This window comes from Myiozetetes cayanensis, unplaced genomic scaffold (genome assembly GCF_022539395.1).
Source record: "Myiozetetes cayanensis isolate MyiCay16 unplaced genomic scaffold, myiCay2020 scf19, whole genome shotgun sequence".
NCBI classification, from domain to species: domain Eukaryota; kingdom Metazoa; phylum Chordata; class Aves; order Passeriformes; family Tyrannidae; genus Myiozetetes; species Myiozetetes cayanensis.
The window spans coordinates 3,945,279-3,970,895 of NW_026087400.1; the positions used below are offsets into that span (position 1 = coordinate 3,945,279).

General features: G+C 44.6%; 1 protein-coding gene across 1 annotated transcript; it reads left to right on the forward strand.

Moving 5' to 3' along the window:
* PRPF6 (pre-mRNA processing factor 6) lies at positions 1-24,556 on the forward strand. The gene is made up of 21 exons (XM_050314136.1): positions 1-148; positions 999-1,167; positions 2,818-2,936; positions 3,439-3,517; positions 4,155-4,331; positions 4,992-5,147; positions 5,631-5,725; positions 6,456-6,612; positions 6,823-6,985; positions 9,825-9,943; positions 10,616-10,834; positions 12,159-12,281; positions 13,131-13,252; positions 14,375-14,513; positions 15,701-15,820; positions 16,563-16,739; positions 17,530-17,663; positions 18,161-18,252; positions 20,274-20,388; positions 22,411-22,537; positions 23,287-24,556. The coding sequence occupies exons 1-21, from the start codon at positions 78-80 to the stop codon at positions 23,326-23,328; spliced, it is 2,715 nt and encodes a 904-aa protein (XP_050170093.1). The 5' UTR covers positions 1-77; the 3' UTR covers positions 23,329-24,556.
* The last annotated feature ends 1,061 nt before the right edge of the window (positions 24,557-25,617 follow it).

The window sequence follows — 25,617 nt, forward strand, 5'->3', positions numbered from 1 at the left end:
CCGCCGCCGCCTCCCGGTCGCTTCTCCCGGCCCCGCTCCGCTCTCTCCTCGCCACTCCCGGCACCGGCACCGGCACCATGAACAAGAAGAAGAAGCCGTTTCTGGGCATGCCCGCGCCCCTGGGCTATGTGCCGGGGCTGGGCCGCGGGTGAGGCGCCGCTCGGGCCCGATCTGGGCCTTCCCCGACGCGTTCCCTCCCCGCCCGCCTGGGTGTCCCTCTCCCGTCCCCGTCCCCTCTTTAGCCGGGCGGGTTTGTGTTTAGAAGCGAGCCAGGCCCCGGCTGCTCCAGGCACCGCTGCGGGAAGGGTTTGTGCCCTTCCCCACTCTGTGCCCGTGGGACCTTCTGGCACACCGTCAAACTGGGGGCATCCGTGCAGGGGGCAGTGAGGGGGTTCGATGGGGGCCGGGGCGTCCTTTGGTGGGGGTGAGTTGTGTTTGTTCCCCCCGACTTTGTTTGTGCCTTCACCCGGGGAGATCCTGCCGGCTGTGCCCGGGAGCTGCTGCCAGGCGAGGTGTGGGGTTTCAGAGGAGCCCCAGTGGGCCCATCCCTGCGCCCAGACCCCCGGGCCGGGTGCCTGGCAGCCTGCAGGGCCAGCTGCTCGCTGTGTCTCACGCACCTCGGCTGGGCGCGGGATGGCAGAGCAGTGAGCCGGGTGGTTGCAGTGCCCTCGTGGATCAAGTTGTCCCTATAAAAGGTTGCCCAGAGAAGCTGTGCCTGCCCCATCCCTGGAAGTGTGCAAGGCTGGGTTGAACGGTGCTGGGAGCAACCTGCTCTAGTGGAAAGTGTCCCTGCCCATGGCAGGGGGTGAGCTTTGAGGTCCTTTCCCACCCGAGCCACTCCATGATCCTCAGGACATTTTCCTCCCCCAGACTTTACACTGTGGCCGATGCCCTTCTCACGAAAGCTCCGTGTTGTCCCTCGCCTGTTCCGAGCCGGGGCTGGGACAGGCTGGGGTCGCAGTGAGCTGAGCAGCCGCTGGTTTGTGTCCCCCTCCCAGAGCCACGGGATTCACCACCCGCTCCGACATCGGCCCTGCCCGCGATGCCAACGACCCCGTGGACGACCGGCACGCCCCGCCCGGCAAGAGGACGGTGGGGGACCAGATGAAGAAGAACCAGACGGCCGATGACGACGACGAGGACCTGAACGACACCAACTACGACGAGGTGACGAGCTCTGCACTGCCCTGCCCGTGTTTTTTCCCCTGAGCTCCAAGGCCAGAATTTCCTGTGGTTTGCAGGAAGCATTTCCTTTTTTCCTTATGGATTTATTGAGGCCTCAGTGTGCACAGTGGTGTGGGGCTTACAGGGTTTTGTTATGGCCTTGGTCCACATATTGTGGTCTAATTATCTATACAGAGAGATAATTTTCTATATAATTTATAGAATTAGATATATATATAAAATACATAACATATAATATATAAATATGTAATATAAAATATATAACATATGTAAATATATAATACATAATACTTAATATATAATATGAAATATCTATAGTATACTATATATTATATTTTCTATATAATTTATATTTATTTAATCTATACAGACTTTAGTTATCTGTACAGATAGATAATTTCCTGTATAATTTATAGAATTATATATACTATATATGTAAAATATATAACATAATATATAAATATGTATATAAAAATATATAAAATATATAACATAATAAATATATAATATGTAATGCTTAATATATAATATAAAATATCTATAAATAGAATATATAAATATATGCTATATCATAATAGATTAGAATATATGCAATATCTATAATATATGCAATATCTATAATATAATATATATTGTGTTTTCTATATAATTTATATTTATTTAATTGATTTAATCTAAACAGATTTTAATTATACAGGTAAATAATTTCCTATATAATTTATAGAATTATATATTTTATCTATAAAATATATATAGATATATAAAATATTATCTATAAAGTATATGTAATATTTTCTATATAATTTATGTTTTTATAATCTAATCTATAGATATTTTAATTATCTATACAGATATGTAATTTTCTATATAATTGATAGAATTATGTATTTTAATAGGAAAAATATATAAATATGTATTGTACCTATTATATATTACATTAAATTTCTGTATAATTTACATTTATTTTATTAACCTAATTACATTGACAGATTTTAATTAGCTATACAGAGCCCTGAGAATCTTGGGAAAAGACCCATAAATAAAAATTAGTTTAGGTATTTCAGGTGATGTATTTTTTCTTTTTATTCTCCACAAATGAAATCTAAGCTTTTATGCCTTGACAATGTTGGACTTTGCTAATCTTGGAGGTCCATTTCAACCTAAATGGTTCTGTGACTTGTGTTTGTCCTTATGTGGCCTGTGTAGCCTTCTTATGTTTAGATCCCTCTGTGGTTAGTTGAGTGTTGTGGTATTCTTTCTGTTTGCTTCTGCTGGTTGAAAAAGAAAAAGTGGTTAATGGAAGAAAATGGCTTTTCTATCCTGGGATCTCATTTATTGCTTAATAGAAACAATTTTGAAAGAGAAGCTGTTTTGAAAGAGTAGCGATTTTGAAAGAGAAGCAATTTTGAAGCAGTTTTGCTTCAAATGGTGTGGGAGAATAAACACTTGGGGTGGTAGAAGAAAGCTGCTTTTATTTAGGGCTGTGTTAGTCTGATGCAATGCTGTCAGAAATAGCCTGCTTGTGCAGTCTCAGTGCTCTGGATGACTGGTGGGCAGTAGCAGGAACAGAACAGGAGCTTTAAACTGCTTTTTTTTCCTGCTTTTTTTCTCTGTCTCTCTCCAAATTCACAGTTCAATGGCTACGCTGGGAGCCTGTTCTCAAGTGGTCCCTATGAAAAAGATGATGAGGAAGCAGATGCTATTTATGCAGCTTTGGATAAGAGGATGGATGAACGCAGGAAAGAGAGAAGGTAGGATAAGCTGCAGCACTGGGATGGGGTGTTTTCTGGTTAATTAAGGCTACTTTGCACCAGTTGCTTTGAGAGTTGAGGATGTGGTTGAGTGACTTCACTGTAGTTAATTAAGAGTTCTCTATAGTTCATTAAGGTGGTGTGGGGAGATGCTGAGTGACTGGTTTTGGCACGTCACAAGCTGCACAATGCACTGGAAATTGTTAAAAGAGGCAGGTAATGCCTTGTAAACCGTGGGTGTTATGTGTAAAACTCACTGCCTGGTCTATAGGTAAGAAGAGATGAAAGACTGAAGGTCTCTTGATTGGAGATGTCTGTTTTTACACTTTATTATTGTCTTATTTGATAAGGCATCTGTCCTCATGTTGATAATCACAACTTGGAAGAAATGCCCTTTTTAATACTCTAACTCTGATCAAACACATTTTTCTGTATAAGCAACACTGATTAAAGACTTGCCAAGTGTCACTTTGAGCATAACCTCAGCTCTCCTTTCCCTAAGGGAACAACGAGAAAAAGAGGAAATAGAGAAATACCGTATGGAGCGACCCAAAATTCAGCAGCAATTCTCAGACTTGAAAGTAAGGACAAAAAATGTCTGAAATGTGACTTTTTGTGAGATATGAGAGGTGCCTGTGTGTTCTTTTGTGTGGGTGTTTCTGTGCTCAGATCCTGTGTGTTGGCTAACAAGCACTTTGTTATTCTCCAGAGTAGAATTAATTTGTGTTGGAATTCATCCTGTTCTTGTGGATACACAGGGTGGTGAAATTCCTACATATTTTGATACTGGACTTTTGTTTTGTGCTTTATTGAAGGTGTTACACTTCTGTTTTTGGGGGACTAATAACTTATTGGCATTGGAGGAGTCACTGAGCAGGATCTCCTGCCTCTAAATCTTCTTTTAAATAAAATGTATTGTTTAAGCTGTTGTCTGATGATTAGTAATAAACCATTCAGTGCTGCAGGCATTAGGATTAATCTGAGTGCTTGCAGCACTGAATTTAATAACAAAATTGATTTGGAATCTCGGTCTGGACTAAACCCAAATTCTAATTAAAGGCATCTAATTCTTTTGTACATTGGATTAGAAAAAAAATCTGACCTTTAAGTCTTTAATTGATCTTGAATTATTTCAAGAAAATAAATCTATTAAGGAGTTAGAACAGTCAAAAAGAAAATTTCTGCAGCAAATACTGACGACAACTCCTGTTTGAACAGAGGAAATTAGCAGAGGTTACAGAAGAGGAGTGGCTGAGTATTCCAGAGGTTGGAGACGCCAGGAACAAGCGTCAGAGGAATCCCCGTTATGAGAAGCTGACTCCTGTCCCCGACAGCTTCTTTGCAAAGCATTTACAGTCAGGGGAGAATCACACTACTGTGGACCCACGTCAGACAGTGAGTACACAGCAAACCTGGGGGAGCCATGGTCAAATTTAAAGTTAGAAATGAGGGTTAAATGGGGATTTTGAAAAAAAAAAAGGTACTTGACCAAAAAAACTTGGTGTGGTTTGTGAGTCTGTCAAAGGAACTCTGGATGTTAAACTCCTGTGCTTGCTGGAGCCTTTCAGTGCACACTCATTGCTAGAGAAAATGTGAGGATAGGCAGGGAGAGCCTGGTTTTTGGGCTAAAAATGAAATGTTTAAAAGAAAGTGTTCATTGTCTTTTCCTCTGGCTGTAGAATGGTGATAGGGAGTTTTGGTGAGCATAACCAGCATCCATTTCTGTTACATCAACATCTTGCAAAAATGGAACACAAAATAAAAGTTTGGGATATTCTTGTTTAAATGTGCCAGGTTTAGATGCCTGTGCTTGAATTTTTCAATTTCTTGCTGCTTATTTCACTGACTTGACTGAACTTGAGTAATTACCTACAGATTTGCAAATTCTGTATGAGAAATGTTTTGTGATCCAGGGAAGCCATTTCAGAAGTTCATGTGGGAGTTTGGCATCTGTGTCCTGCAGCTGGCTGGGGAAGAACAGATCAGCCAATAACCTGAATTATTTCTGAAATCTAAAGGATGTTTTAGGAGTGAATTTCTCACTCTTGTTTTTAGCAATTTGGAGGGTTGAATACTCCATATCCAGGGGGTCTGAATACTCCATACCCAGGAGGAATGACACCAGGCTTAATGACACCTGGCACAGGCGAACTGGATATGAGGAAGATTGGCCAAGCCAGAAACACCTTGATGGACATGAGGCTAAGCCAGGTAAGGATGGGGGGAAGGTAGGATCTGGTATAGCTGGGATTGATGTTGTGCTGCTATTTAAACCCTGGTTTTAGACAAATCTTTAATTCTCTTGGGTTTTAGAAGACCCAAGAACACCTGAAATAACCTTGTATGCCTCCTCCCCAAATCTCGTGCAATCAACACGAGTAGAATTTCCTTAGAAATAACAATTTGTCCCTGGAATTCTTGGTCATTATGGGAGAACAGACTGCCTGGTTATACCAGAGGTGGACTTAAGGCAAACACCACAGGTGGTGTTACCAAGGAAGCATCTCCTCCATCCCATATAGGGATGCAGGACAAGCTCCTGAAAAATATTACTCTTAAATTGCTGACTTCTGCTCTTTTTCATTGATTTCCCCATCTAAATGTGGTTTATACTTAAAAAAAAAGGGCTTTCCAGTGGTTAGTGTTGTGGGGCTGTGAGTGGTCATTTCGGCAGCTCTGACTTGACTTTCCCAGGTGTCGGACTCTGTGAGTGGCCAGACTGTAGTGGATCCAAAAGGATATTTGACAGACTTGAATTCGATGATTCCCACGCACGGAGGAGATATCAAGTAAGTTTAAGAAGGATTAACAGATTTATCCTCTTAGTGGTGGCAGTGATCCTACTTGTAGATGGGAATCCATCTGAGCGGGCGCTTTCAGCTGGCATTTCATTTGTAAGAGATGCCAGGTGAGTTTTTGAGGATGAATTCTTTTAACGTGAGATCTGGTATAGTCTCTCGGCTGAGGTGTTTGCTGTCTGACCTGGATGCATCAATTGTGGGGATCGTTTCCATTCTATCCCTATTTCCATGCCAGAGTGATGGCAGTGTGTGGCTGCCTGCCAGCCAGGAAATAACCTGGTTAATTGTACCTGTGTGCTGCTAATTTAGGCTTGATTGACAACCTGTGAAAACCTCCTTAACCTGAAGTTTGACACTTGTTCCATAAAGAATTGCCATTTAAGTTGCAAGTGATATGTGCAGACATTGATACTAATTCTTGACTTACATCAACACTTGGGCTCATCAGCTTCCGACTGCAAGTGCCCAGCTGTAATTCCCAAAAATCTTGCTTAAGTCCTTAACCGGTTTTCACTGATCTCTCTGTGTTAATGTGTGCCTGTAAGCTTGTTTTGGTAGAAGGCAATTTGTGTCACCAGTGTGGAAACATTTGAGGTCACAGTTGCTGTGCATTATGAGCGTGGCTGTGAAGAACTGGCTGGAAAGCCACTTACTGGTTCAGGAGAACTGTTTGATATTGTGCTGAAGGTTTTCCTGCCTGTCTTTCCTCCTCCTTTAGTGATATCAAGAAAGCCCGTTTGCTGCTGAAATCTGTCCGAGAGACCAATCCTCACCACCCACCAGCCTGGATAGCATCAGCCCGGCTGGAGGAGGTCACTGGCAAACTCCAGGTGGCTCGAAACCTCATCATGAAAGGAACAGAGATGTGCCCCAAGGTCAGAATCGCTTCGCTTCCCTGCTGTTCCTGGCAGGATAGTAGGAAAAGGTTGTGGTTAATGAGCAGCAGACCCTCTGTTAAGCTCGATTCAGGCTGTGTCTGATACAGCTTTGCTGTCTGCAGTATTACAAAACACCTCTTTAGCCAGAAGCTCTGATTTTATGTTCTTGTTTTGATGTAAAGGAAGGTTGGTTGTTTTTCCTGACAGAGTGAAGATGTTTGGTTAGAAGCTGCTCGGCTTCAGCCCGGGGATACGGCCAAGGCTGTTGTGGCCCAGGCTGTCCGCCACCTTCCCCAGTCTGTCCGGATCTACATCAGAGCAGCAGAGCTGGAGACGGATATCCGTGCCAAGAAACGTGTCCTTAGGAAAGGTGAGAGCTCCTGCGGGGTCAGGGAATGAAGCCTGAACACTGCACTGTGTGTATTGCAGTATAAGTTGTTCAAGATGTGTCCATAAGTTTAAGTGCTTTGCTTGCTTCCTTGGGGGAAATACAGTTGCTGATGTGTGCCCTAATGGTGGAACTTGCTGCTATTGGGTTGGAGTAGAGGATTGTAAAACATCCTTCAGCAGAAAGCTGTTGTTACTGAACAGTTCCAAAATGACGTTTCACGCGCCAAAACCAGTTCCAGCTTGATTCAAAGTTAGACAAGTAGATGAAAGCAATTAAAAAACGATGCTCTAGGGAATAAAAGGGTGTTTTAGCTGTCACCTTGTGATACTGTTTGGAAAAGATTCTGGACTTTGAGTTCCATCTTGCTTGTCGCCTGTTAGAGACCACAGTGGTTCGTGGTGGAGGAACTTTGGAGTCCTTGGGGTTCTTGCATCACCGAGCCTGGTGGGCTGGGGGCTTTGTTCTGTGTTCCTGACTAACAGCCTTTCTCTGTGGTGCTTACCTAAAACCTTACATCTTCTCTTGCATTGCACTGGGAGGTTTTCCACTTTCATGGAATTCTTTAACAGCAGTTTGTGTTGTCCTGAACCCGCATCTTCCTCATGGGTTTATAGCATGGATTCTTCAATTACTTAAAGTAGCTGTGCCTGTATCAATAGGGATTAGATCCTTCATGACTATTGAATTGTATCAATTGCATTTAATCTAGACAGGGAAAAGGGTCTGGATTTAGTGCATTTATGAAATCATTGTGAAGCAGTCTACAGTGTTGAATGACTTAATTTCAAAGGAATCAGTTGCCTCCTACCTCTTAGTATTGCATATAAAATTGGACACCTCTGGTGAAATGACATCTTACTACCATGTGGACTAAAGGCACTTCAAGGTTCCTGGGTTTGAAGTTGTAAGAGTTCAGATATTGAGAGTTCAGTATCGTCTTGAATTTCCATTGGCTCAGCAGTGCAACGTGCTGTGAAGTGCCACTCCTCTGACACTGTGTGTCCTTCTCAGGAACAGTCATAGGTCCTGAACAGAAAAACACTTTTACAGGAGCAGAAATAGACCTGTGAGTCCAGCTGAGGTATGGGAGAATCTTGTGTGAGAGCAGTGACTTGCCCACTGAGTACCAAGCTTTGCTTCAGACATGGTATTTGCAAGGAGAAAAACATCTTGCTTCAGTTTTTGGAGCCACCTACTTAATCTCTGCTAAAAGCTGTTAGTGGAATAGAACAGGATTTATCATTCTCTTCCCTGTTTCTGCCTATTAACAGCTTCACAGTGCTCCTCTGCTGCCTAGGGAACATCAGTAACACGGTGCTTGGAGCTGTTTGTATATCCAGCCTTAAATAAGTGGCAGTATAACCCATTATTTCTTCTAAAATAAAAAAGCCTGACTGCCAGATAATGTCACTGAAGTGTGACCTTTCATAACATGTTTCTCCTTTCTACTGGCTGTGTGCATTCCTACCATCCAGCAGAACCTCTGGAGTTTTTAAAGCCTCAAATCTGACTGGGGAGCCCACAAGCTGAGTGGGTAAAATGCATCTGGAGGTCTAAAAATCGAATGCTGTATTTATGAAAACATGTTCTGTCCTGCAGAGTGATGCTTTCAGCTCTTGGAAGCCGACATTATTCACTTAACTTCTTCAGGAAAATCTCCTGCTGCTGCAGACTCTGAGACAAATGGTTAATGCCCGAATCCTCGGTGCACACTGCCTGTAAATCTGTTTGTGTAGAGCTGGGATGTGCTCTGAGCTGAGGCTCAGCACTGTTCCTCTGCTTTTGCAGCAATGCTTCAAGGAACAGCCTGGCCTAGAAGCCCAGCTAGTTTCAAAGTAGGTTTAGATGCCTTTTCCCACCCGTTTTTGTGTCCCTGTGCTCGTGCTTTACTGAAGACGGATGTGCTCAGTGCTCTGTTGCTATGGCACGCTTGTGTACAGTCACCATGGAAGCAGGGAAACTAATGCTGCAATGCAGCTGATACCAGTGGTCTGGGGTGCAAATTGTGATATGACAAAAGGCTAAAAAACATTTGGTTTCTCAATTTCTCTTTAAAAGATGAGGGTGGAAAGGGATGGGCTGAGTGAAGTTGTTGTTTGAAGTTTAATGTCTCAGACAGCACGTGCAGGACAGGCTGCAGAGAATGCAGTTCCACCAGCAGTAGCTAACTCTTGGACAAGATTAAGGAAGCCTCAAAGAATCCTAATTAGATGGAGTCAATATTGGATTACCACTCTGTACTCATGGCTTAGGGTGTTAGAGTCAGCGATACCTCTAAGTTTTTGTGCATCCCTGTTTTATTTTTGCAGCAGGACAACTTTTTGGGAACCTGAGCTGGGGTCCATTAAGCTGCCAGGAGATGCTTACAGAAAAACTAAATTGTGAAGGGACAATTTCGACATCTAAGAAATGAGGCTGTGTTGTTACTTAGTGTTGAAGATGCTCCTTTTTTATAAAGGCAGACCCAGCATATTAAGCTGCCTGATTTTGAAGATCCTCATATGCTCATTTGCTGGGGCTGGAGGCTTTGTTCAGCCAGGTGTTTTACTGAGGAGGATGCAATTACAGCTTGTGCAGCGAAAAAGCCCTTGGCTTTCCAAAACCTGTTCCCAATTAAAATGATTAAGTGTTTTATTTTCTGATTTTTAAATTCTCATTGTGGAAGCGAGAGCCAATATAAGCAAAGTTCCTTCCCTTCTCTCTTTCAGGAAATCTCATCTGTAATAGGACAAATCCTTTAGTATATCATCTTTAAAAAACACAGCTCTCTGTGATAAACTGCTTTATCATGACTGACATAATTGTTTTGCCTCTCTAGCCCTTGAGCATGTTCCAAATTCGGTGCGTTTGTGGAAAGCAGCCGTGGAGCTGGAGGAGCCTGAGGATGCCAGGATCATGCTGAGCCGGGCTGTGGAGTGCTGTCCAACCAGTGTTGAAGTGAGTTTAAAAAAAAGTGAAATAAAGAACCCCCTGCACACCACTTGGGGCTGGCAGTAGAGCTTTGCAAACAAAAGGCAGGGTGAGGTGCAGTGCTTCTCCACACGCACAAGGTTTTCTACCGCACGCTTCATGCCACAGCAGGAAGGATGTGATGAGTAGTGGACTGTGCTTTTTTCCCCAGAGTTAATTGTCTGGTGGTCATTACATGCCTCATTTTCCTGTGTAATTGTTAGGTTAGTCATGGCAGTGCACAGCTGTGCCTGCTGTAGGCACTGAGCCACTTTCTCAGTCGTGTGTGGTGCCTCGACAGTTGCGAAAACACGCGAACACGTAGCCTGGGGAATCCAAGAGTTGCTCGTTTCTGAAACGCTGAACCAGGGTGTTAAATTCATCTGTTTGAGAGGTGATGTGAACAGAAAATAGGAGTGCAGCAGCCCAGCAGATGGAGATGATATCTAGAGGTGATCAGGACCTGAGCTTCAAGAGCAGCAGCAGCCTGTTTCTCTTATCCCCCCTTGGTATTCCGCAGCCTGCTTGTAGCACTTGAGGACTGTTGCCAACCAGTAGCAAACAGCGTGAAGCCGCTTATCTCTGTGGGCTGACGCTGCCATACGGCAGCCTTGTCATCTCCTTGTTCTCCTCTCAAGTGCATCTTTTGTTGCTCTGCAGCTGTGGCTCGCGCTGGCAAGGCTGGAGACATATGAGAACGCTCGTAAAGTCCTTAACAAAGCCCGGGAGAATATTCCGACGGATCGTCACATCTGGATTACTGCTGCCAAACTGGAGGAAGCCAATGGAAACACCCAGATGGTGGAGAAAATCATTGACAGAGCCATCACGTCTCTCAGGGCTAATGGTGTGGAAATCAACAGAGAGCAGTGGATACAGGTACGTGCTTGGTCTCGAAGACCCCAGGTGAACTCTTCAGTTCTGTTTTGGAGGCTGCTGGTGGTGGGTATTGTGAGGCAGAGTAATTTTGCACCTGGCTTATCAGTGGAGTTCCCTGTGAAGGTACAAGAGATGAGACCAAGAAGCTGTGTAGGGTCAAGGCCATAAGTGATACCCTGGAGTAACACCATATGTGTTTTGTTGAGAAATATCTGGTTTACTTCTGTCTTGGAAGATAAGCAGCTCCAAGTTGAAGCAGCTGCTGCCTTAAGTAGGACAGAGGCTTAAAGCCTCCAGTAAAGGATTTAGGTATCTTTTGCATATGTCTCTTTTGGCTTAAAAGGTATTTGTTTGCCTCAGAAGTCTTTGTCACATAGTACTGTGAGAAGTCAATACAAATACTGCATTTGCAGCGTGTAGGAAATACTCTCCTAGTCCTGTACTGAACCTCTTTTCTCCTGAATATGTCCTTAAGTCTTTAAAGCAGTTTTCTACTAAGATCACTTACAATGGGTCAAGGCAGCAAAATCTTCTTGGCACACTACTTAAGAGCATTGATATTAATATTAAATGGATATCCTTGTTAACACCTAAAAGAATTCTGGCTTTCTTTGCAGCAGTAAAACAAAGGTTAATTTCAATTTCTCTTTAAAAAACCCACCAGCACATGGTCTTCTCGAGTTCCTTCCCAGTACTACAACTGTTCCATTTCTGTTATCTGATCAGAGATCTTTCCAACAAGTTTAAGCAAGACATGCTTGGCTTTCTGAAAGCTTTGTGTGTCAGGAAACTTCACTTTCTCATACATGCTCTGTTGAGAGAGCCTTTGCACCTTTGAATTAACACTGGTTGGGGGGTATTCATTTAAATTCACTTACTGCTTAGCCCATACTGAAACTTAACAATTATCTCAAAGCTGCAAGAAGGTCGGTAGTTTTGATGTTAAAATACTTCCTTGTGAAGTTTTTGCACTTTTTTTATTGGCCAGGTCCCTGCCTGGCTCAGCCCAGGGTAGTGGAGCTGTAAGAAGAGACTTTTTGGGCTGGAAGGGTCACACATTATCCCACTTACTCCTTTTCAGTGGATGCGGTTGATGTGCTCTGTTCCTTAACCAACTTCTGAGTGACTCTGTGTGCAACTCCAGCACCTTCCTCGTGGGTGCAGGTTCTTACCTAATGTCCAGATGTGTTTGAGTAATAAGATGTTTGTGCTGTGGCCCCAACCCGTGATGTCTCCGTGTTTGCGCATGATGAGTCGCCCCTGCAAAGTTTAACTTCTTGTGCTGAGCTCTCAAAACCAGCAGGGGTTTTACTCTTGTTTCTAGGATGCTGAGGAGTGTGATAAAGCTGGAAGTGTGGCCACGTGCCAGGCGATCATGCGAGCTGTGATCGGGATTGGGATTGAGGAAGAAGATCGGAAGCACACCTGGATGGAAGATGCAGACAGTGTATGTCCAGCTGTGATGCTGGGTTTTGTTGGGTTTGTCTGCTTTGTTGTGGGGTTTGTGTTTTTTAATCAGAGGAAATTGAACTGGAGCCTGGGAAATGGCTTTGTCAGTGAAAGTGGTTGTGATTCCTACACCACCTACCTGCCTTTGGCCACTTGGTACCTCAAGAAGTTATTAAACTATAGAGCTTTATGCAGATTTGAATTTTTACTAACCAAAAAGCTGACATTGGGATAGATTGTTTACTGGTTTTGGTGTGGGTTTCTTTTGTGTGTGTCTGACGTCAGCAGAGATTGAGGTCTGACTAAAGGAGCTGGGAGTTGAGTTTTAGGCCTAAACATTGTAGCTCAAGAGTTAATGTAAGACTGGGAGTGGGTAAAACTTTTACCAGGCTTTCTTTGCTTTAGGGGAATAGTTTGAACATGTGCTAAAAACTAAAGCATATTTCAGCATGAGAAATGTCCAACTTCACTGGCCTTGAATTGGGCTCTGAGCAGTGGGGGGCACATTCTGTGGTGCTTAGGGCTTTGCCTGTGAAATAACAAAATGAAGTGCAAACATGAGAGCCTTTCCAATGCCTTACTAATGTTTCAAGCTGGCCTGTGTGTGTCAGTCCCACTGAAAGGCCAGGGATACTTTTTCTGTGTAGAGGGATGCTTGGAAATTCCTTCTCTGCTTCCTTTTAAAAAGCTGATAGTAAGTGTTCTCCATAATGCCCCAATTCATGGATTACACCGAGTTAGTGAGTTCTGTGTTGAATTATGCATGTGTAATTCCTTCTTGCTCTCGATTCCACTGCACCCCTAAGCTGACTTGGTTCTGACTTAGTTCTGATACGTTTTCCCTTAGTGTGTTGCTCATAATGCCCTGGAGTGTGCCCGAGCAATTTATGCTTATGCCTTGCAAGTTTTCCCGAGCAAGAAGAGCGTGTGGCTGCGAGCAGCTTACTTTGAGAAGAACCATGGAACCAGGTACGTGTGCTGCGTAATCCCTGCGTGGAGGGGTTCATCCCTGTGACAGGGAGAGAGGCTGGGGAGGAAGGGAGGCGACAAGATGATCCCTGAAGTGCTTTCTTGCACGAATTAGTGCAGCTGGTGGAAACTTGCTGATGTTGTTTGCAGGTCTGACCTTCTTTGTTATTGTTGTGCTCGGAACATCATTAGGTTTTATGAAGTCATAAAATGGTTTTTGGCAATAGGGATTACTTGGTAAAAATAACTCTGAATAGGCTAGGTAGGAACAGTCATCTCTGAGAAGGCTTTTCTAGAAAAGTATGGGGATACAAATCACCTAAAATGTGTTTTATTTAATTTTCATAGATAAACTACTTCATTGCTGAAGTTGTCCAAGCATCTCTGGCATTTTCTGTTAAACATACTGTGAATGTGTATCACATCCTGAATTAAGATTGGTGTTGTACTGTCACAGCTCAGGCTCTTTTCAAAGTTTATTCATAAAGCTTTACGTGTCAGAAGCTTTCTGCCCAAAGTTTAGAACAAAGCAAACAATCTCTGCAGTAGGCCATATATATATATACCTGTGGAATCATCCTTATTAAAGCCAACAAGGCTGTAGTGTGGAAGTGACTGCAGATGCTGAATTCTGCCTGTTCAAGCCTTTTTTTAATTGGGAACAAACACACCTTTGCTTTTGATGTTGTTCTCCCGTGTTTCCCAGTGGTGGCTGGCTTTTAAGCCCCGTGTTCTACCTGGAAAGTATATTTTTCCAGAAGAGAAAAAAATAAATTCAGTAAGATCAGGCCAGCTTCATCTAATAATTCTGGAAAACTTCCTGTCTCGGTTTCTGCTAAGGTTTGTTAAACAAAAAGAGAAAGGAGCAGTTCGTGTGCGGGCTCTTTCCACAGGGTCTGTCTGACAAAGGTGCCTGGACAATGAGCTGTTTGTGGAGTGCTGATTTCAGAACCCTTGTGAAAAAAGACCCCACCCTTTCCTTGTTATGAAACAACTTATCAAGGTTTACAGCGCTGGACTTTGCAACAATATTTATAGCATTGAGTGATAGTGAAATTGGTGTGCGAGATCTCGCCTTTGGCAGTACCTCGAGGGATTGTAACTTGCTCTTTCTTGTCCCAGGGAATCCTTGGAGGCTCTTTTGCAGAGAGCTGTTGCTCACTGTCCCAAAGCAGAAGTGCTGTGGCTCATGGGAGCCAAATCCAAGTGGCTGGCGGGAGATGTGCCAGCAGCCAGAAGCATTTTGGCCCTGGCTTTCCAGGTGGGTCTGTTAGATGTGTCAGCTGGTGTTAAGTGTGACAGGTAAAGAACACAGAGGAGGCTTTTTCTGTCAACACCTGATTTCTGCTGCCTTTCAAAATGGTGGAGACTTCCACTGTTCTTTGTTTATGTGACAAAATGTTCTCCTGTAAAATAACAGCAAGCTGGAAGACTGTGTTCTTCCTCTTTTAGTAGTACCACACCAGGTTCTGAGCTGGAACAGGTTGCCCAGAGAAGTTGTGGCTGCTCCACTCCTGGAGATGTTGGAGGCCAGGTTGGATGGGGGGTCTGAGCAGCCTGACCTGGTGAGTGGCATCCCTGCCCATGGCAGAGGGGTTGGAATGAGATGATCTTCAAGGTCTCTTTCAACCCACACCATTCTATGATTATATGAGTTTGCAAACCATCAGTTTTACTGCCATGGCTCCACTATGGTAGTAAAACTGACTTCTGTGCTGGTCACAGATCAGAATCCCCTTGTCTTGGGTCACTTCAGGGAAAGGGTTGGGGTCTGCCCTAATTAATGAGGTCACTGTATTACTTATGGTTTAGACCAAACCCACTAATCCAATGCAAAATGAAGGGAATTGTCTGCTCAGTGCTGTAAGAAAGATGGGCAGAGCAGTTCTAATACTGGGAATTAGGCTTAGAAACTGTGATAGCAAAAAAAAAAATGACAGGTCCTGAGATGGAAGGTAAAAGATATTTAGTTCCTGAATTTGTTCTTGGTGCTCTTTGTTACCATCCTGAAAAGTTCTTGACATGGATGCCACTGAAGTGACTTTTATTGGAGGAGCTTTCACAGACCTCAGTGGGGAATTCATGCTGCATTTTTTTTGCTCGGGGTAATAAACTGAGGGTCTCATTGTGGCAGACCCTGTGATGTTTTCAGTATTTTAACTGGAAGTTCAGAAGATCAAGCATTAATTCTTTTCAACAACTGAGAAACATCCAGCTTCCAAACTGGCATATATCTTTGTGTTGCCCATCTGTTTTGGAGAATTTCTATAAACTTCAAAGGTCAAAGAAGACTGGGAGGAGCTTGAACTGAAAACAAAACCAAAAAAAAAAAAAATCCTACTGCGGATTGACAAAGCTCTGATTTCAATTTTAATCTGGATCAAACGAAGGATTAAATCTGCTGTTGATTCACTGTGTGCATTTGTCTGTCATTTTGTGTTCTTGCAGGCCAACCCCAACAGCGAGGAGATCTGGCTCGCTGCCGTCAAGCTCGAGTCGGAGAACAATGAGTATGAAAGAGCGAGGAGGCTGCTGGCAAAAGCTCGCAGCAGTGCCCCCACAGCAAGGGTGAGGACATGGGGAGGGTGGAGAGGCTCAGGCCACTTGGCCACGGGGGATTTGGGACGGAAGGAGGAGTTCCTTCAGCTCCGTGGCCTTAGGGATTGACCATGTGGCTCCCTGCCGGTGCCTTTCGGGCCCTGTGGCCACTTCACTGAGGGCTTCTCCAGTGGATTGCAACACACGGTCGTGGCATGATGGGGGGGAAAAAAGCCTAGGATAAAGTGAAGGGTTTCAATTTGTTTTTTACACAAATGGCAAAAGTCAGGAAATTCCCAGTTTACAGCTGTTTGTATAATGATTGTGTTGCATAAAAGCACTCTTGGGGAGAAAAAAGAGAGAGAAAATACTTTCACAGAAGACTCACTTATGCTGTACTAAAGACAGCTCTGGGGTGGTTTGGTGTTTAAACCTACACTGTTGTGTTTATCTCCAGTTACCTCTGGTATGATAAACTTTGTCGATTTTCAGCTCTTCATACAAAAGCATTTTAACTTGTCAGAGTAAAAGAAAAATTAGTTTGATCACTGTACTCTGTTCCTCTCCCTCAGTTAGTGCTTCATCCTAGATTTTTTCAACTGTCCTCTTTCTCTCTTGTCACTGTTATTTCACCCTGATATTTTTATTTTACTTCAAACTGTAGCTAATCAATGACATTCTAATGGATGTATGAAAGTGGGAACCCGCTGCTTTGACAGACTAATGGTTTTTCAGTAGCTGCTGGTGGTAAACAGCTCTGGTTTGCTCCCAGGTCTTCATGAAGTCTGTGAAGTTGGAATGGGTGCTTGGGAACATTGCTGCAGCCCAGGAGCTGTGTGAGGAAGCCCTGAAGCACTATGAGGACTTCCCCAAACTGTGGATGATGAAAGGACAAATTGAGGAACAAAAAGAGCTGGTAGAGAAAGCACGGGAGGCTTATAATCAAGGGGTAAGATGGATGTTACTGCAGGTTTGCTTTGTGCTTCTGGTGTGGAGAGATGTCTGTCTTTGAATCAAAATGGAGAGCCAAAGAGATGATTTTTTTCTGTCACTGGTTCAAAAATTTAAAAAAATAAATACAAATTAGGACCCTGAATTAAACAGCAAGAATTTCTCTTATCCATTATCCACGTGCAAAATTCACTTTCTTGCTTGAGAGAGTTTGCTGTATGCCTGAGTCCTCGTAGGTAGGAAAAAAGGCATTGCACAGTAATTCTCTAAGACCTGTAAAGGCTAAAAGCAGAACTCCTAAAAGAAAATCCTCCTCACCTGCTCTTTGATACACACAGTGAAAGGAGGTGACCTACAGAGCACTCCTGTCTCTTTTAAATGGTAATTGGTGTCCTTGGGTATGAATGCTCAAAGTCAGACAACCATCAAAGTAATTTGGACACAGGTTTCTGCCAGAGTCGGTATTTTAATGACTTCCTGCACACTCTGCTGTGGTTTGGGGATGTGTGAGAGCCCTCTGTCTCCAGAAAGAGCACAGATTTAAGGGAGATGTGTTCTTTCTCTTGCTGCTGGAATAGCTCGGTCAGGCTTAATGTTGACCCAATTCTTTTGGGCACAGGATAAACTTGACTTCTGTGCTGTAAGACTAATTGGAGAAATTTGAGTGACAACTTTGTCTCTCTTCTTCTAAACTCTCCAGGAGGATGTAGGGAGGGAATTTCTTTGCTATAAGGGTGATAATATTCTTTTCACATCTACCTATTGCTGTACTATTTTTTTTTTAACAGTTGAAGAAATGCCCCCATTCCATACCCCTGTGGCTCCTGCTGTCCAGGCTGGAGGAGAAAGTTGGGCAGTTGACAAGAGCAAGAGCCATCTTGGAAAAGTCTCGCCTGAAGAATCCAAAAAATCCAGATCTCTGGTGAGTTGTGTGGAGATTAACTGAATTTGGGCTAAAAATTTAATGCATTCTCCAGGCCAGCTATTTCACATCTGCTCAGCCATTTGAGCCTGGAACTTGTGACCATGCCCATCCCAGAGTTTCTTCTGGACTAACAACTTCCCTGAGCGGACATTTCACCAGGCAGAAATGCTTTGGTGATCTTGGCTGTTGTGCAGCTACTCTGAGGATTTGGGGGTTAGTTTTTTTTCTTTGGTGATTGTTGTAGTGCACAAAGCTTGCAAACCCAGGGCTATTTCTTTTCTGTTACAGTCCCCTTCTCAGATTGTTTTTGATCTGAGCCATTATAGAATAAAAGTCCCGTTTATTTTTAGATGGGAGAGGAATGGGAAGATGTCAGTCACCTACACATATTCGGAATGTGGGCAGATGTTTGCAGTTTCCAGTGACTCACAGTTTGTTTCTCCCTAGTGAATATGTTGTCGTAAATCTCATCAGAGTCTCTTCCCTCCCTTCAGGTTGGAGTCTGTGCGATTGGAGTACCGAGCTGGGCTGAAGAACATTGCAAACACTCTGATGGCCAAGGCGTTGCAAGAGTGCCCCAATTCAGGTGAGCTGGGTCTCATTTCTACCTTGCACGTGGTTGTTTTGCCCAGTTGATAGAGGCACATCTTTTCCTGAGATGTCCTTTCTGGCCAGGTCTCAAAATATGGTGTTTCAGAGAGAGGCGTCAGCTGCCTTTCTGCAAAGGAAATGTTGAGGGTTTTTGTAAATAGTCACAATTGCTCTGTGCTGTCTCACACCAGAGAGCTCACAGGTTGTGTTGTTCCATTTTTTCTGCAGTGTCCAGTGTATTATTACATCTGTGGTCCACAGTTTGTCCCCAGGTCTCCTGTGAAAGCATCTTTGGATACAGGCTGGTTTTCCTCTGAGGCTAGTAGAAGTCTGCCAAGGTTTAAAATTAAAGAAACACTTAAGTGTTTGTAGTTAGGAACTTCAGTGGAAAAGGAATGGTGTTTTCCCTGTCTCCTGGGAGTATAGCTGGCCTAAGGAGATTCCCAGTTGCCAGTTTGCCTGTGCTGGTTGCACCACTGTGAGTTTAATGACTTGTGGTGGCAGCAAATTTCAGTCATAGTCGTAATTAGGGGGTCATTTACCATAAACGTGCAGTCCTGGGTTTTGCTTGTTTTAGCTCATGTAAGAAAGGGCTAATAGGTCATATAATGTAAGTCAGCTGGTTCTAACCAGCAATGGAAACATTTGCCTTTTGGGATTGGAGGAGAAAGTGCCTAATGTTTCCCTGTTTTGGGGGGGAATTGCAGGAAGACTTTATTATTTAAATGTGTTGACATCTTTTGGGGAGAAGATGTCACATAACTACAAATTGTAGTAACTTACTGCCAGGCAAGTCAGCTTAGCTTGCCTTCAGGCTGGGTTTTGAAAGGTATTTCATTGGTGGCTGCCTAATCCCAGTGAAATAATTGGGAATTAAGTGACTTTTATGACATGATAAACTCATTGCAAGCTGCTGTCCATGCGAGTGGGTCACCAAAGCACTACCCAAATCCCGCTTTGTTTTGTGAATGACCTAATGCTTAATGAGTGTTTGCCACCACAGGCTCTTTTACAGATCTTGCCTGTTGCTATGGAAATGGGCAGCAGGATCTCAGTTTTTGTTTAGAAAAAAATCACTTCCAACTTTATCTTAAACCTCAACAAACCAGAATCGAAACCTGCAGGAGTTGGCTCGTTGGCCACCTGCAGACATGTAAACCAGAGGTTTGTGTCCATTGATTCCTCATGGCTTATGGCTGATGTGGGCAGGCTGTGCAAAGACTAAAATTGAAATGTAATGGGTGTTTGTGATCCTCTGTATAAAGAGCAAGAAGAGGAGAGTTCCCCTCCAGTCTGTCACTGCACTCAAAGCTCATGTGTGTTCCCGTGGTGCTGTTTATGGGAAGCAAGAACACTTTGAAAGAGTCCTGGCAGACACCAGGTCTCAGGCTTTGCTTTGAAGTGATCAGGTGTGGCTGGCTGACATGAGAAACTGCAGATTTCATGCTCCCCTGAGCATATTTCCTTCCTTGCTTTTGGCAGTGACAGGAGCTAGGGATTAAACCCAGCTTTCCTGGACATACTCTGTCCTTCATCAGTGTGTGCAGAGCCAGCATCAGTAAGACTGTGGTGCTGTCCAGCATCCCTGAAACTGCTCCCAAACTGTACTTTGCACCTTTTGGGACTTCTACCACCTCAGTTTCCTGTTCAGACAGATGGATACCTTTCCCTTTGGAAATGCAGGTTTGCCCTTCCCATTCCAGAGTTTGTAGAGTCTCACACTTTTCACTCAGTGAAAAGCCTGAGCTCTGGGTTGGGCAGCGCTGGAGCTGCAGGAATTATGGCACAGAGGCCTTCAGAGCTGAAGGTCCAGCATTGTGCACACAGGAGCTAAAAATTCAGGGTACTGAATGACGTGTCCATGTGCAAAGAGGGATCTGGGGTGAGGTTGGGGGTGGATAACCAAAGGGGTGGGGGCTATAGTGCTGCTTGTGTTAAGAGAGAGCACTGGCTGATGGCAAGGTGGGAAGGGTTAATCTCTAACTCTAAACAATCTTCCTCCTTGCCTTGATTAAGGAATCCTGTGGTCAGAGGCGATTTTCCTTGAAGCGCGACCGCAACGGAAGACCAAGAGTGTGGATGCTCTCAAGAAGTGTGAACATGACCCACATGTCCTGTTGGCTGTGGCCAAGTGAGTTCCTGTGCTTTTTGCAGTAAAAATATCCGTGTCTGGTGTGTGGCTGCATCCAGGATGAAACACTGCACTCCAGCACAGCCATGTGATCCTGGCTGCAGCAGCTCTAATAAGTCCCAAAGCAAGGAGCAGCTCTCGAGCTGTCTCCTGGTAACTGTGCAAATCCCTCCCTTGATTCCAAGTGGGGGATGTCAGCCCTGCCCTCGGGCTCTTCTGGTGGGTCTGGGACTGGCACAGGCAACAATACACCCACACAGAGCCCTTTGCCAGTGCAGGGTATTGGCACCCTGCAGACTGCTTTCTTTCTGTCCCTTGAAAGGGATTTCACTGTGCTGTCAGGTGAACTAGGCTTAATTAAGTGGTTTAGGGTGGGATTGAAGTATTTGTGAAAATAAGGACATTTTTTTTTTTTGCTGGTTATTTTTCAAGTTTTATGTGGCTGACTGTGTATTTTTCATCTTTTCTCTCTATCCTAGATTCTGTCAGGTGGTTTTTTTTTTATTATTCTGAGCTAGATTCTATGCTGCTCCTGAATTTCTATCATGTCAGTGTTCTTCAGTTGTGGCCCTTCCCAGAATTCAAACCACCAGCCATTCTGTAGTTTGCTTCTCTGAAACGAGAAAATGATCTACTAGGATTTGTCTTCTTGTCCAGATTGAGTTGTGAGGCTTCCAGTGATGAAAACCCACTATCAGAATTGACTCTTGCCATATCCTTCCTGCTCTGATGTGTGAACAGCTCTACAGCAGCTGTGATGGGAACAAACTTAACTTTTCTCCCTCTGTGGAAAGCGGAAGAGGTTAATGCAGGAGGCATTTTGCTCAAAGTTGCCCAATTCTTTCACAACTCTACTTTATAAGCCAAAGAAAACTGTAGGATACACTCCAGTGACTGCAACACTGGGTTCTGCCAGATCCTGACAGCTGACTTGCTCAGCTTTAGCAGCAAGTGAGAAAAATGTTAACTTTTGCTTTATGGAAACTGCTCCCAGGCCCCTTCTGGTGCAACCTCAGGCAGTTTAACAGCTAATCCCAACATAAACAGCTTCCACCTCCCATCACGACTTGCCTGTAGGTGCAGAGTGTCACACATCTGTGAAAAACTTTTGGTAAATATATTGCTGAAAATGGCCACTACTTGCAGGTGTTCAGCCTCTGCTATCATCGTTCGTGCTCTTTTAAATCACAGTTTGTTTAACATGGAACAATCAAGAGTATTATGGGGCTTAAAAACAATCACATAAGCTGTATAATTTTATGACTGGCTAAGCTCTTTATGAGCGCTGGCTGATTTGATAAAGACCTTATAGCTCAAATGAACTCTTTAATGCAAAGGAGTGAAACCAGGAGATTCAGCTGGTTCCGATACTGGGGAGAAATTTTAGTGTTCAGCCAGTGCCTGGATGAAATGGCAGCAGTGGGGCAGGTGCCAGGCTGGGGTTTTGAGTGCAGAAGCTCCGCGCTCGTCTTTCCTTGGAAAGTGGGGCTGGCAAGGCAGGTCTGCTCCGCTGGATGGAGCAGCCTGTGTGGGTGTGAGCGTGTGACCACACAGCAGGCAATTACCAGCTTTCAGAAGTTATTTAATTGTTAGATGCTAAAACTGACTTGAAATGCTAAAAAATTGGAGGAGTGGGAATACATATAGGCATGAAATCCTGTCTTTTTCCACACCAAATCTGGAACAGCAGAATTAAAGCTGTTGAGTTAGGAGTTAGGAAAGGTTGAGCTCAGTAATGCTTCCCCTCTCAGGAGAGTCTATCTCTGCCTGGGGCTAAGTTATCCTCTAAGTTATCTTGTCTCACTGCTGGGCAGTGAACAGGAAGTGCTGGTTGTTTTTTTCAGCCCTCTCATCACTTCTCAGTGGCAGGATGGTCCACAGATGCCTAAAAATCTGCTGTTTCCTCCTGGAGAGAGTGAAAAATTGGAATACCTGTAGAGCCTTTAGGTTGGAGTTCTTGTGGGTTGGCACCTCCCTCTAAAGTGAGGCTATTTGTCAGCTCCCTTTTGCTTTTCCCAACAGGCTTTTCTGGAGTGAGCGTAAAATAACCAAGGCCAGAGAGTGGTTCCACCGGACAGTGAAGATCGACTCGGACCTGGGGGATGCCTGGGCGTTCTTTTACAAATTTGAGCTCCAGCACGGCACAGAGGTGAGTGTGTGCCTGGGAACAGGCAAGGCAGCAGCAATCCCTGGCTGATGTGGGTTGCCCAGCCCTGGTATTGCCGTGGTGCTGGGCTGAACACGCTGCTGCTGCTGCTGCTGCTGCCTGCATGGTCACAGGTGAGGCTGGCTGTCACGCCTGGTCACGAATGAGCATGAACAGGCCTGTGTGGTGGCTGTAGCTGAGCTGTCTTTCAGACTGCTTTGCTCTCCACAGTCATGCTGAAATCAATCTTCCTCCTGTAAGACACAACCTCGCTCGGAGGAGATTGTGCCAGAATTGCGATGCTGGGTTTGTGGAACTGTTGCTGTTTCTCCCAAGTGTCAAGTGCAGGTTGCGTGTGAGCACAGCCAGAGGAACAGCCTGTTCTGATCTCTTACGGCAGTTTTTACTGCCTGATATTCCTGAAACGATGGGGGTGTTTATTTCTGATTCAGAGAGACCTCTCACTTGACAGAGCTCCTGCAGGCAGTAACGCACAGGAAGTTTCTGCTGCAATTTCTCTGCCGTAGCCAAAACTTGCTGAGCTGTAACCTGGCCAGCTTGTTCAGCCAGGCAGGAGAGTTGCTGCTGCTGAATTTTGACGGGGGCTTCCATATTGCCTGTGAAAATAACAAACCCCAAACCCCACTGTAAGCTTTGGAGGAGTATTTGAATCGGGGGAGAGGGGTGGGCTGTTAAATTTTGGGTTCTTTGCTAGAACAAACCAGGACAAACCTGGTTTCTCTTCGCCGTAGGAACAACAAGAAGAGGTGAGGAAGCGCTGTGAGAACGCCTGAACCTCGCCACGGAGAGCTCTGGTGTGATGTCTCCAAGGACATAGAGAACTGGCAGAAGAAGATTGGAGAGATTCTCGTGCTTGTGGCAGCCAAGCTTAAAAATACCTTCTAGAGTGTGCTGGCCCCAGCTGCCTCAGTGGTCTCTGCAGGACTTCCCTGCTTGTGGTGCGTTGGGTCCTCGCAGCAGCACAGATTTTGGAGAACAGGAGACGGGTGATGACACGAAGGAGCTTTCTCCCAGAAGGAACAGCTCTCCTTCTTTCCCCAGCATGGCCGTCAGCTTCTGCAGCACATCAGAGCGTTGTTGCTGGTGTCACATAAGAGACACAAGCAGTCTTGTGAGCCTCTGTTGGCGATTCCATGTTGATTCCCCATTTCCCCCCTGCAAACACAAGCTTTAATTAGCGCTTGTGTGGATTCTGGTATGTTGCAGTCCCTCTGCTCTCAGCCATGGCATGTGTTCCCTGTCCCCCTTTAGTGTTTGGCCCATCTGAGGCTGGTTCCTTGTCAGCAGATCTGGATTGTTGCTGTTGGAATACACTGAGTGTTCTTGAAGGAGATGAGTGGAGTTTGGGGACCAGCCCAGCAGCACCAGGAAAGGTCTGGGCTGGTTCCTCTTCTTAGCTGGTTTAGCTTTGTCTCCTCTGCTGACAAGCTGCCACACAGCTCTGAGATGTTCCTCCAAACTCAGCAGCTGGAGCATTTTGTCATATTCAAAAGCATATTTTTAGACAACTTTTCCTCAATTTTTAAATGTAAATGGCAAACCTTATTCTTTTAGGTGTCTGAGTTCATTAAGCACAGTGGTGTTTTAAAGTAACAAGGCAAAATCCAGCAATCCTTGGAAGCCCTTTGAAAGAAGAACCTTTATTTAGAGTCGTTGGGAGACTGTGAGCTGTTACACAGCTGTGACTGCCTGTGATTGGGGGGTGTCTCTCTTCAAGTGCAGGTGGAAAAAAGTGAACTCATTAGAGGGAAAGCTTTATGTTAGGGACCCTTTATACACTGTCTTCAATTTTCTACACTTGTGATCTGTACTATTTCTACCCCAAACCCCTGACTTTCTTGTGATCATAGAACAAGAAGCTGTACTGTCTTACATGTGAGGATGTAGCAGCAGTATCTGGGTCTGTGGATGTGTGTTGTCCCATGTATTTAGTTGGAGGAGAAACTCCCTTATTACTTGTTGGAAAAATATGTATAAAATACAGCTTGTTTTTTTTGTTTCCTTCTGTTCTCTTTGAGCGTGGTCTCGCCCTTTGACTCTGACTGGGAAGAGTGGGTCTGATAGCAGAAACCTTTGGACTTATCAGGCTCCCACCACTCTGGGAAGGTGTCTGCCAGTGGTGGCTGCACCAGGCTGGGCCACAGCCTTTTGCCAAAACGGAGATGCCCGTCTCTTAACGCTGCAGCAGAAACGGTTGGTCTGGAAGCAAAACCCTGTTTTTCTTTGGGTCCATAACGGAAACTCTTGTGCTTTCTTTGGAATAGCTGGGGAAAGGGTGTAGATCACGGATGTCCTGTGGAACTGTAGTTCTCCAAAGGTGAGTGAGAGGCGGTGGGAGTTGAGAGACTCTTGCTCAGGGATTTTGTGCCATCACTGACGTCCTTCTGGTGAGTGGGCTTGTTGAGAGTGAAGGAGAGTTTGAGAAGAGATATGGAGATGATGTGAGAAGGAGAGGGTAGACCCTGTGCCACCTCCTTGCAGCACCAGGCTCCTTTGGCCACCTGCTCCTCTTACCTGCAGCTTCCCTTTCTCTTGGGTTACTTTCCTTAGCTTCGGGATTATTTTTTTTTAGGTAAACATAATCAAGATCATCAATCTTAGAGCCTTTTAATGTTTGTAGATGTCTTGTTGGTTTTTAAGTGGATTATGGCACCCATGAATTTTAGCTATTATAAAGAGCTCAATAAAGAAGTTATATGGGTTCTGTCCCAGTGGAATGCTGCTGTGTGTGGTGGGTCCCACTTCCCAGGAAGGAACGTTCCTGGCAAGCTGAGCAGAGCTGGGTTATTCACCATTTGTTCTGTCTCTTACTCAGACACCCGTGTTCCACACCTCAGAGGAGCTTTGTTGGTGTCGGTTCATTTTTTACCAAAACCAATCGAAATTGAGTCAGGGCAGTTTCTGTGCCTGGGCTGGGCGTGAAGTGCAAAATACCGAGGGGAAGGAGGAGAGGGGCTTTGTCTGGAAGCAGGGGGACACTGCTCGTGTTTGTTATTTTAGGGGAATCGCCCTGGACAGTCACTTCTGCTGTAGGTGGGTGCGGTTGTGAGTGTTCACCCGCT

Excerpts from the sequence above, each read along its gene's own strand:
- PRPF6 (XM_050314136.1), top strand. The coding sequence starts at position 78 with ATGAACAAGAAGAAGAAGCCGTTTCTGGGCATGCCCGCGCCCCTGGGC. Across the intron at positions 3,518-4,154 it reads AGCAATTCTCAGACTTGAAA|AGGAAATTAGCAGAGGTTAC; the intron begins GTAAGGACAAAA and ends CTGTTTGAACAG. Across the intron at positions 20,389-22,410 it reads GTCCTGTTGGCTGTGGCCAA|GCTTTTCTGGAGTGAGCGTA; the intron begins GTGAGTTCCTGT and ends TTTTCCCAACAG.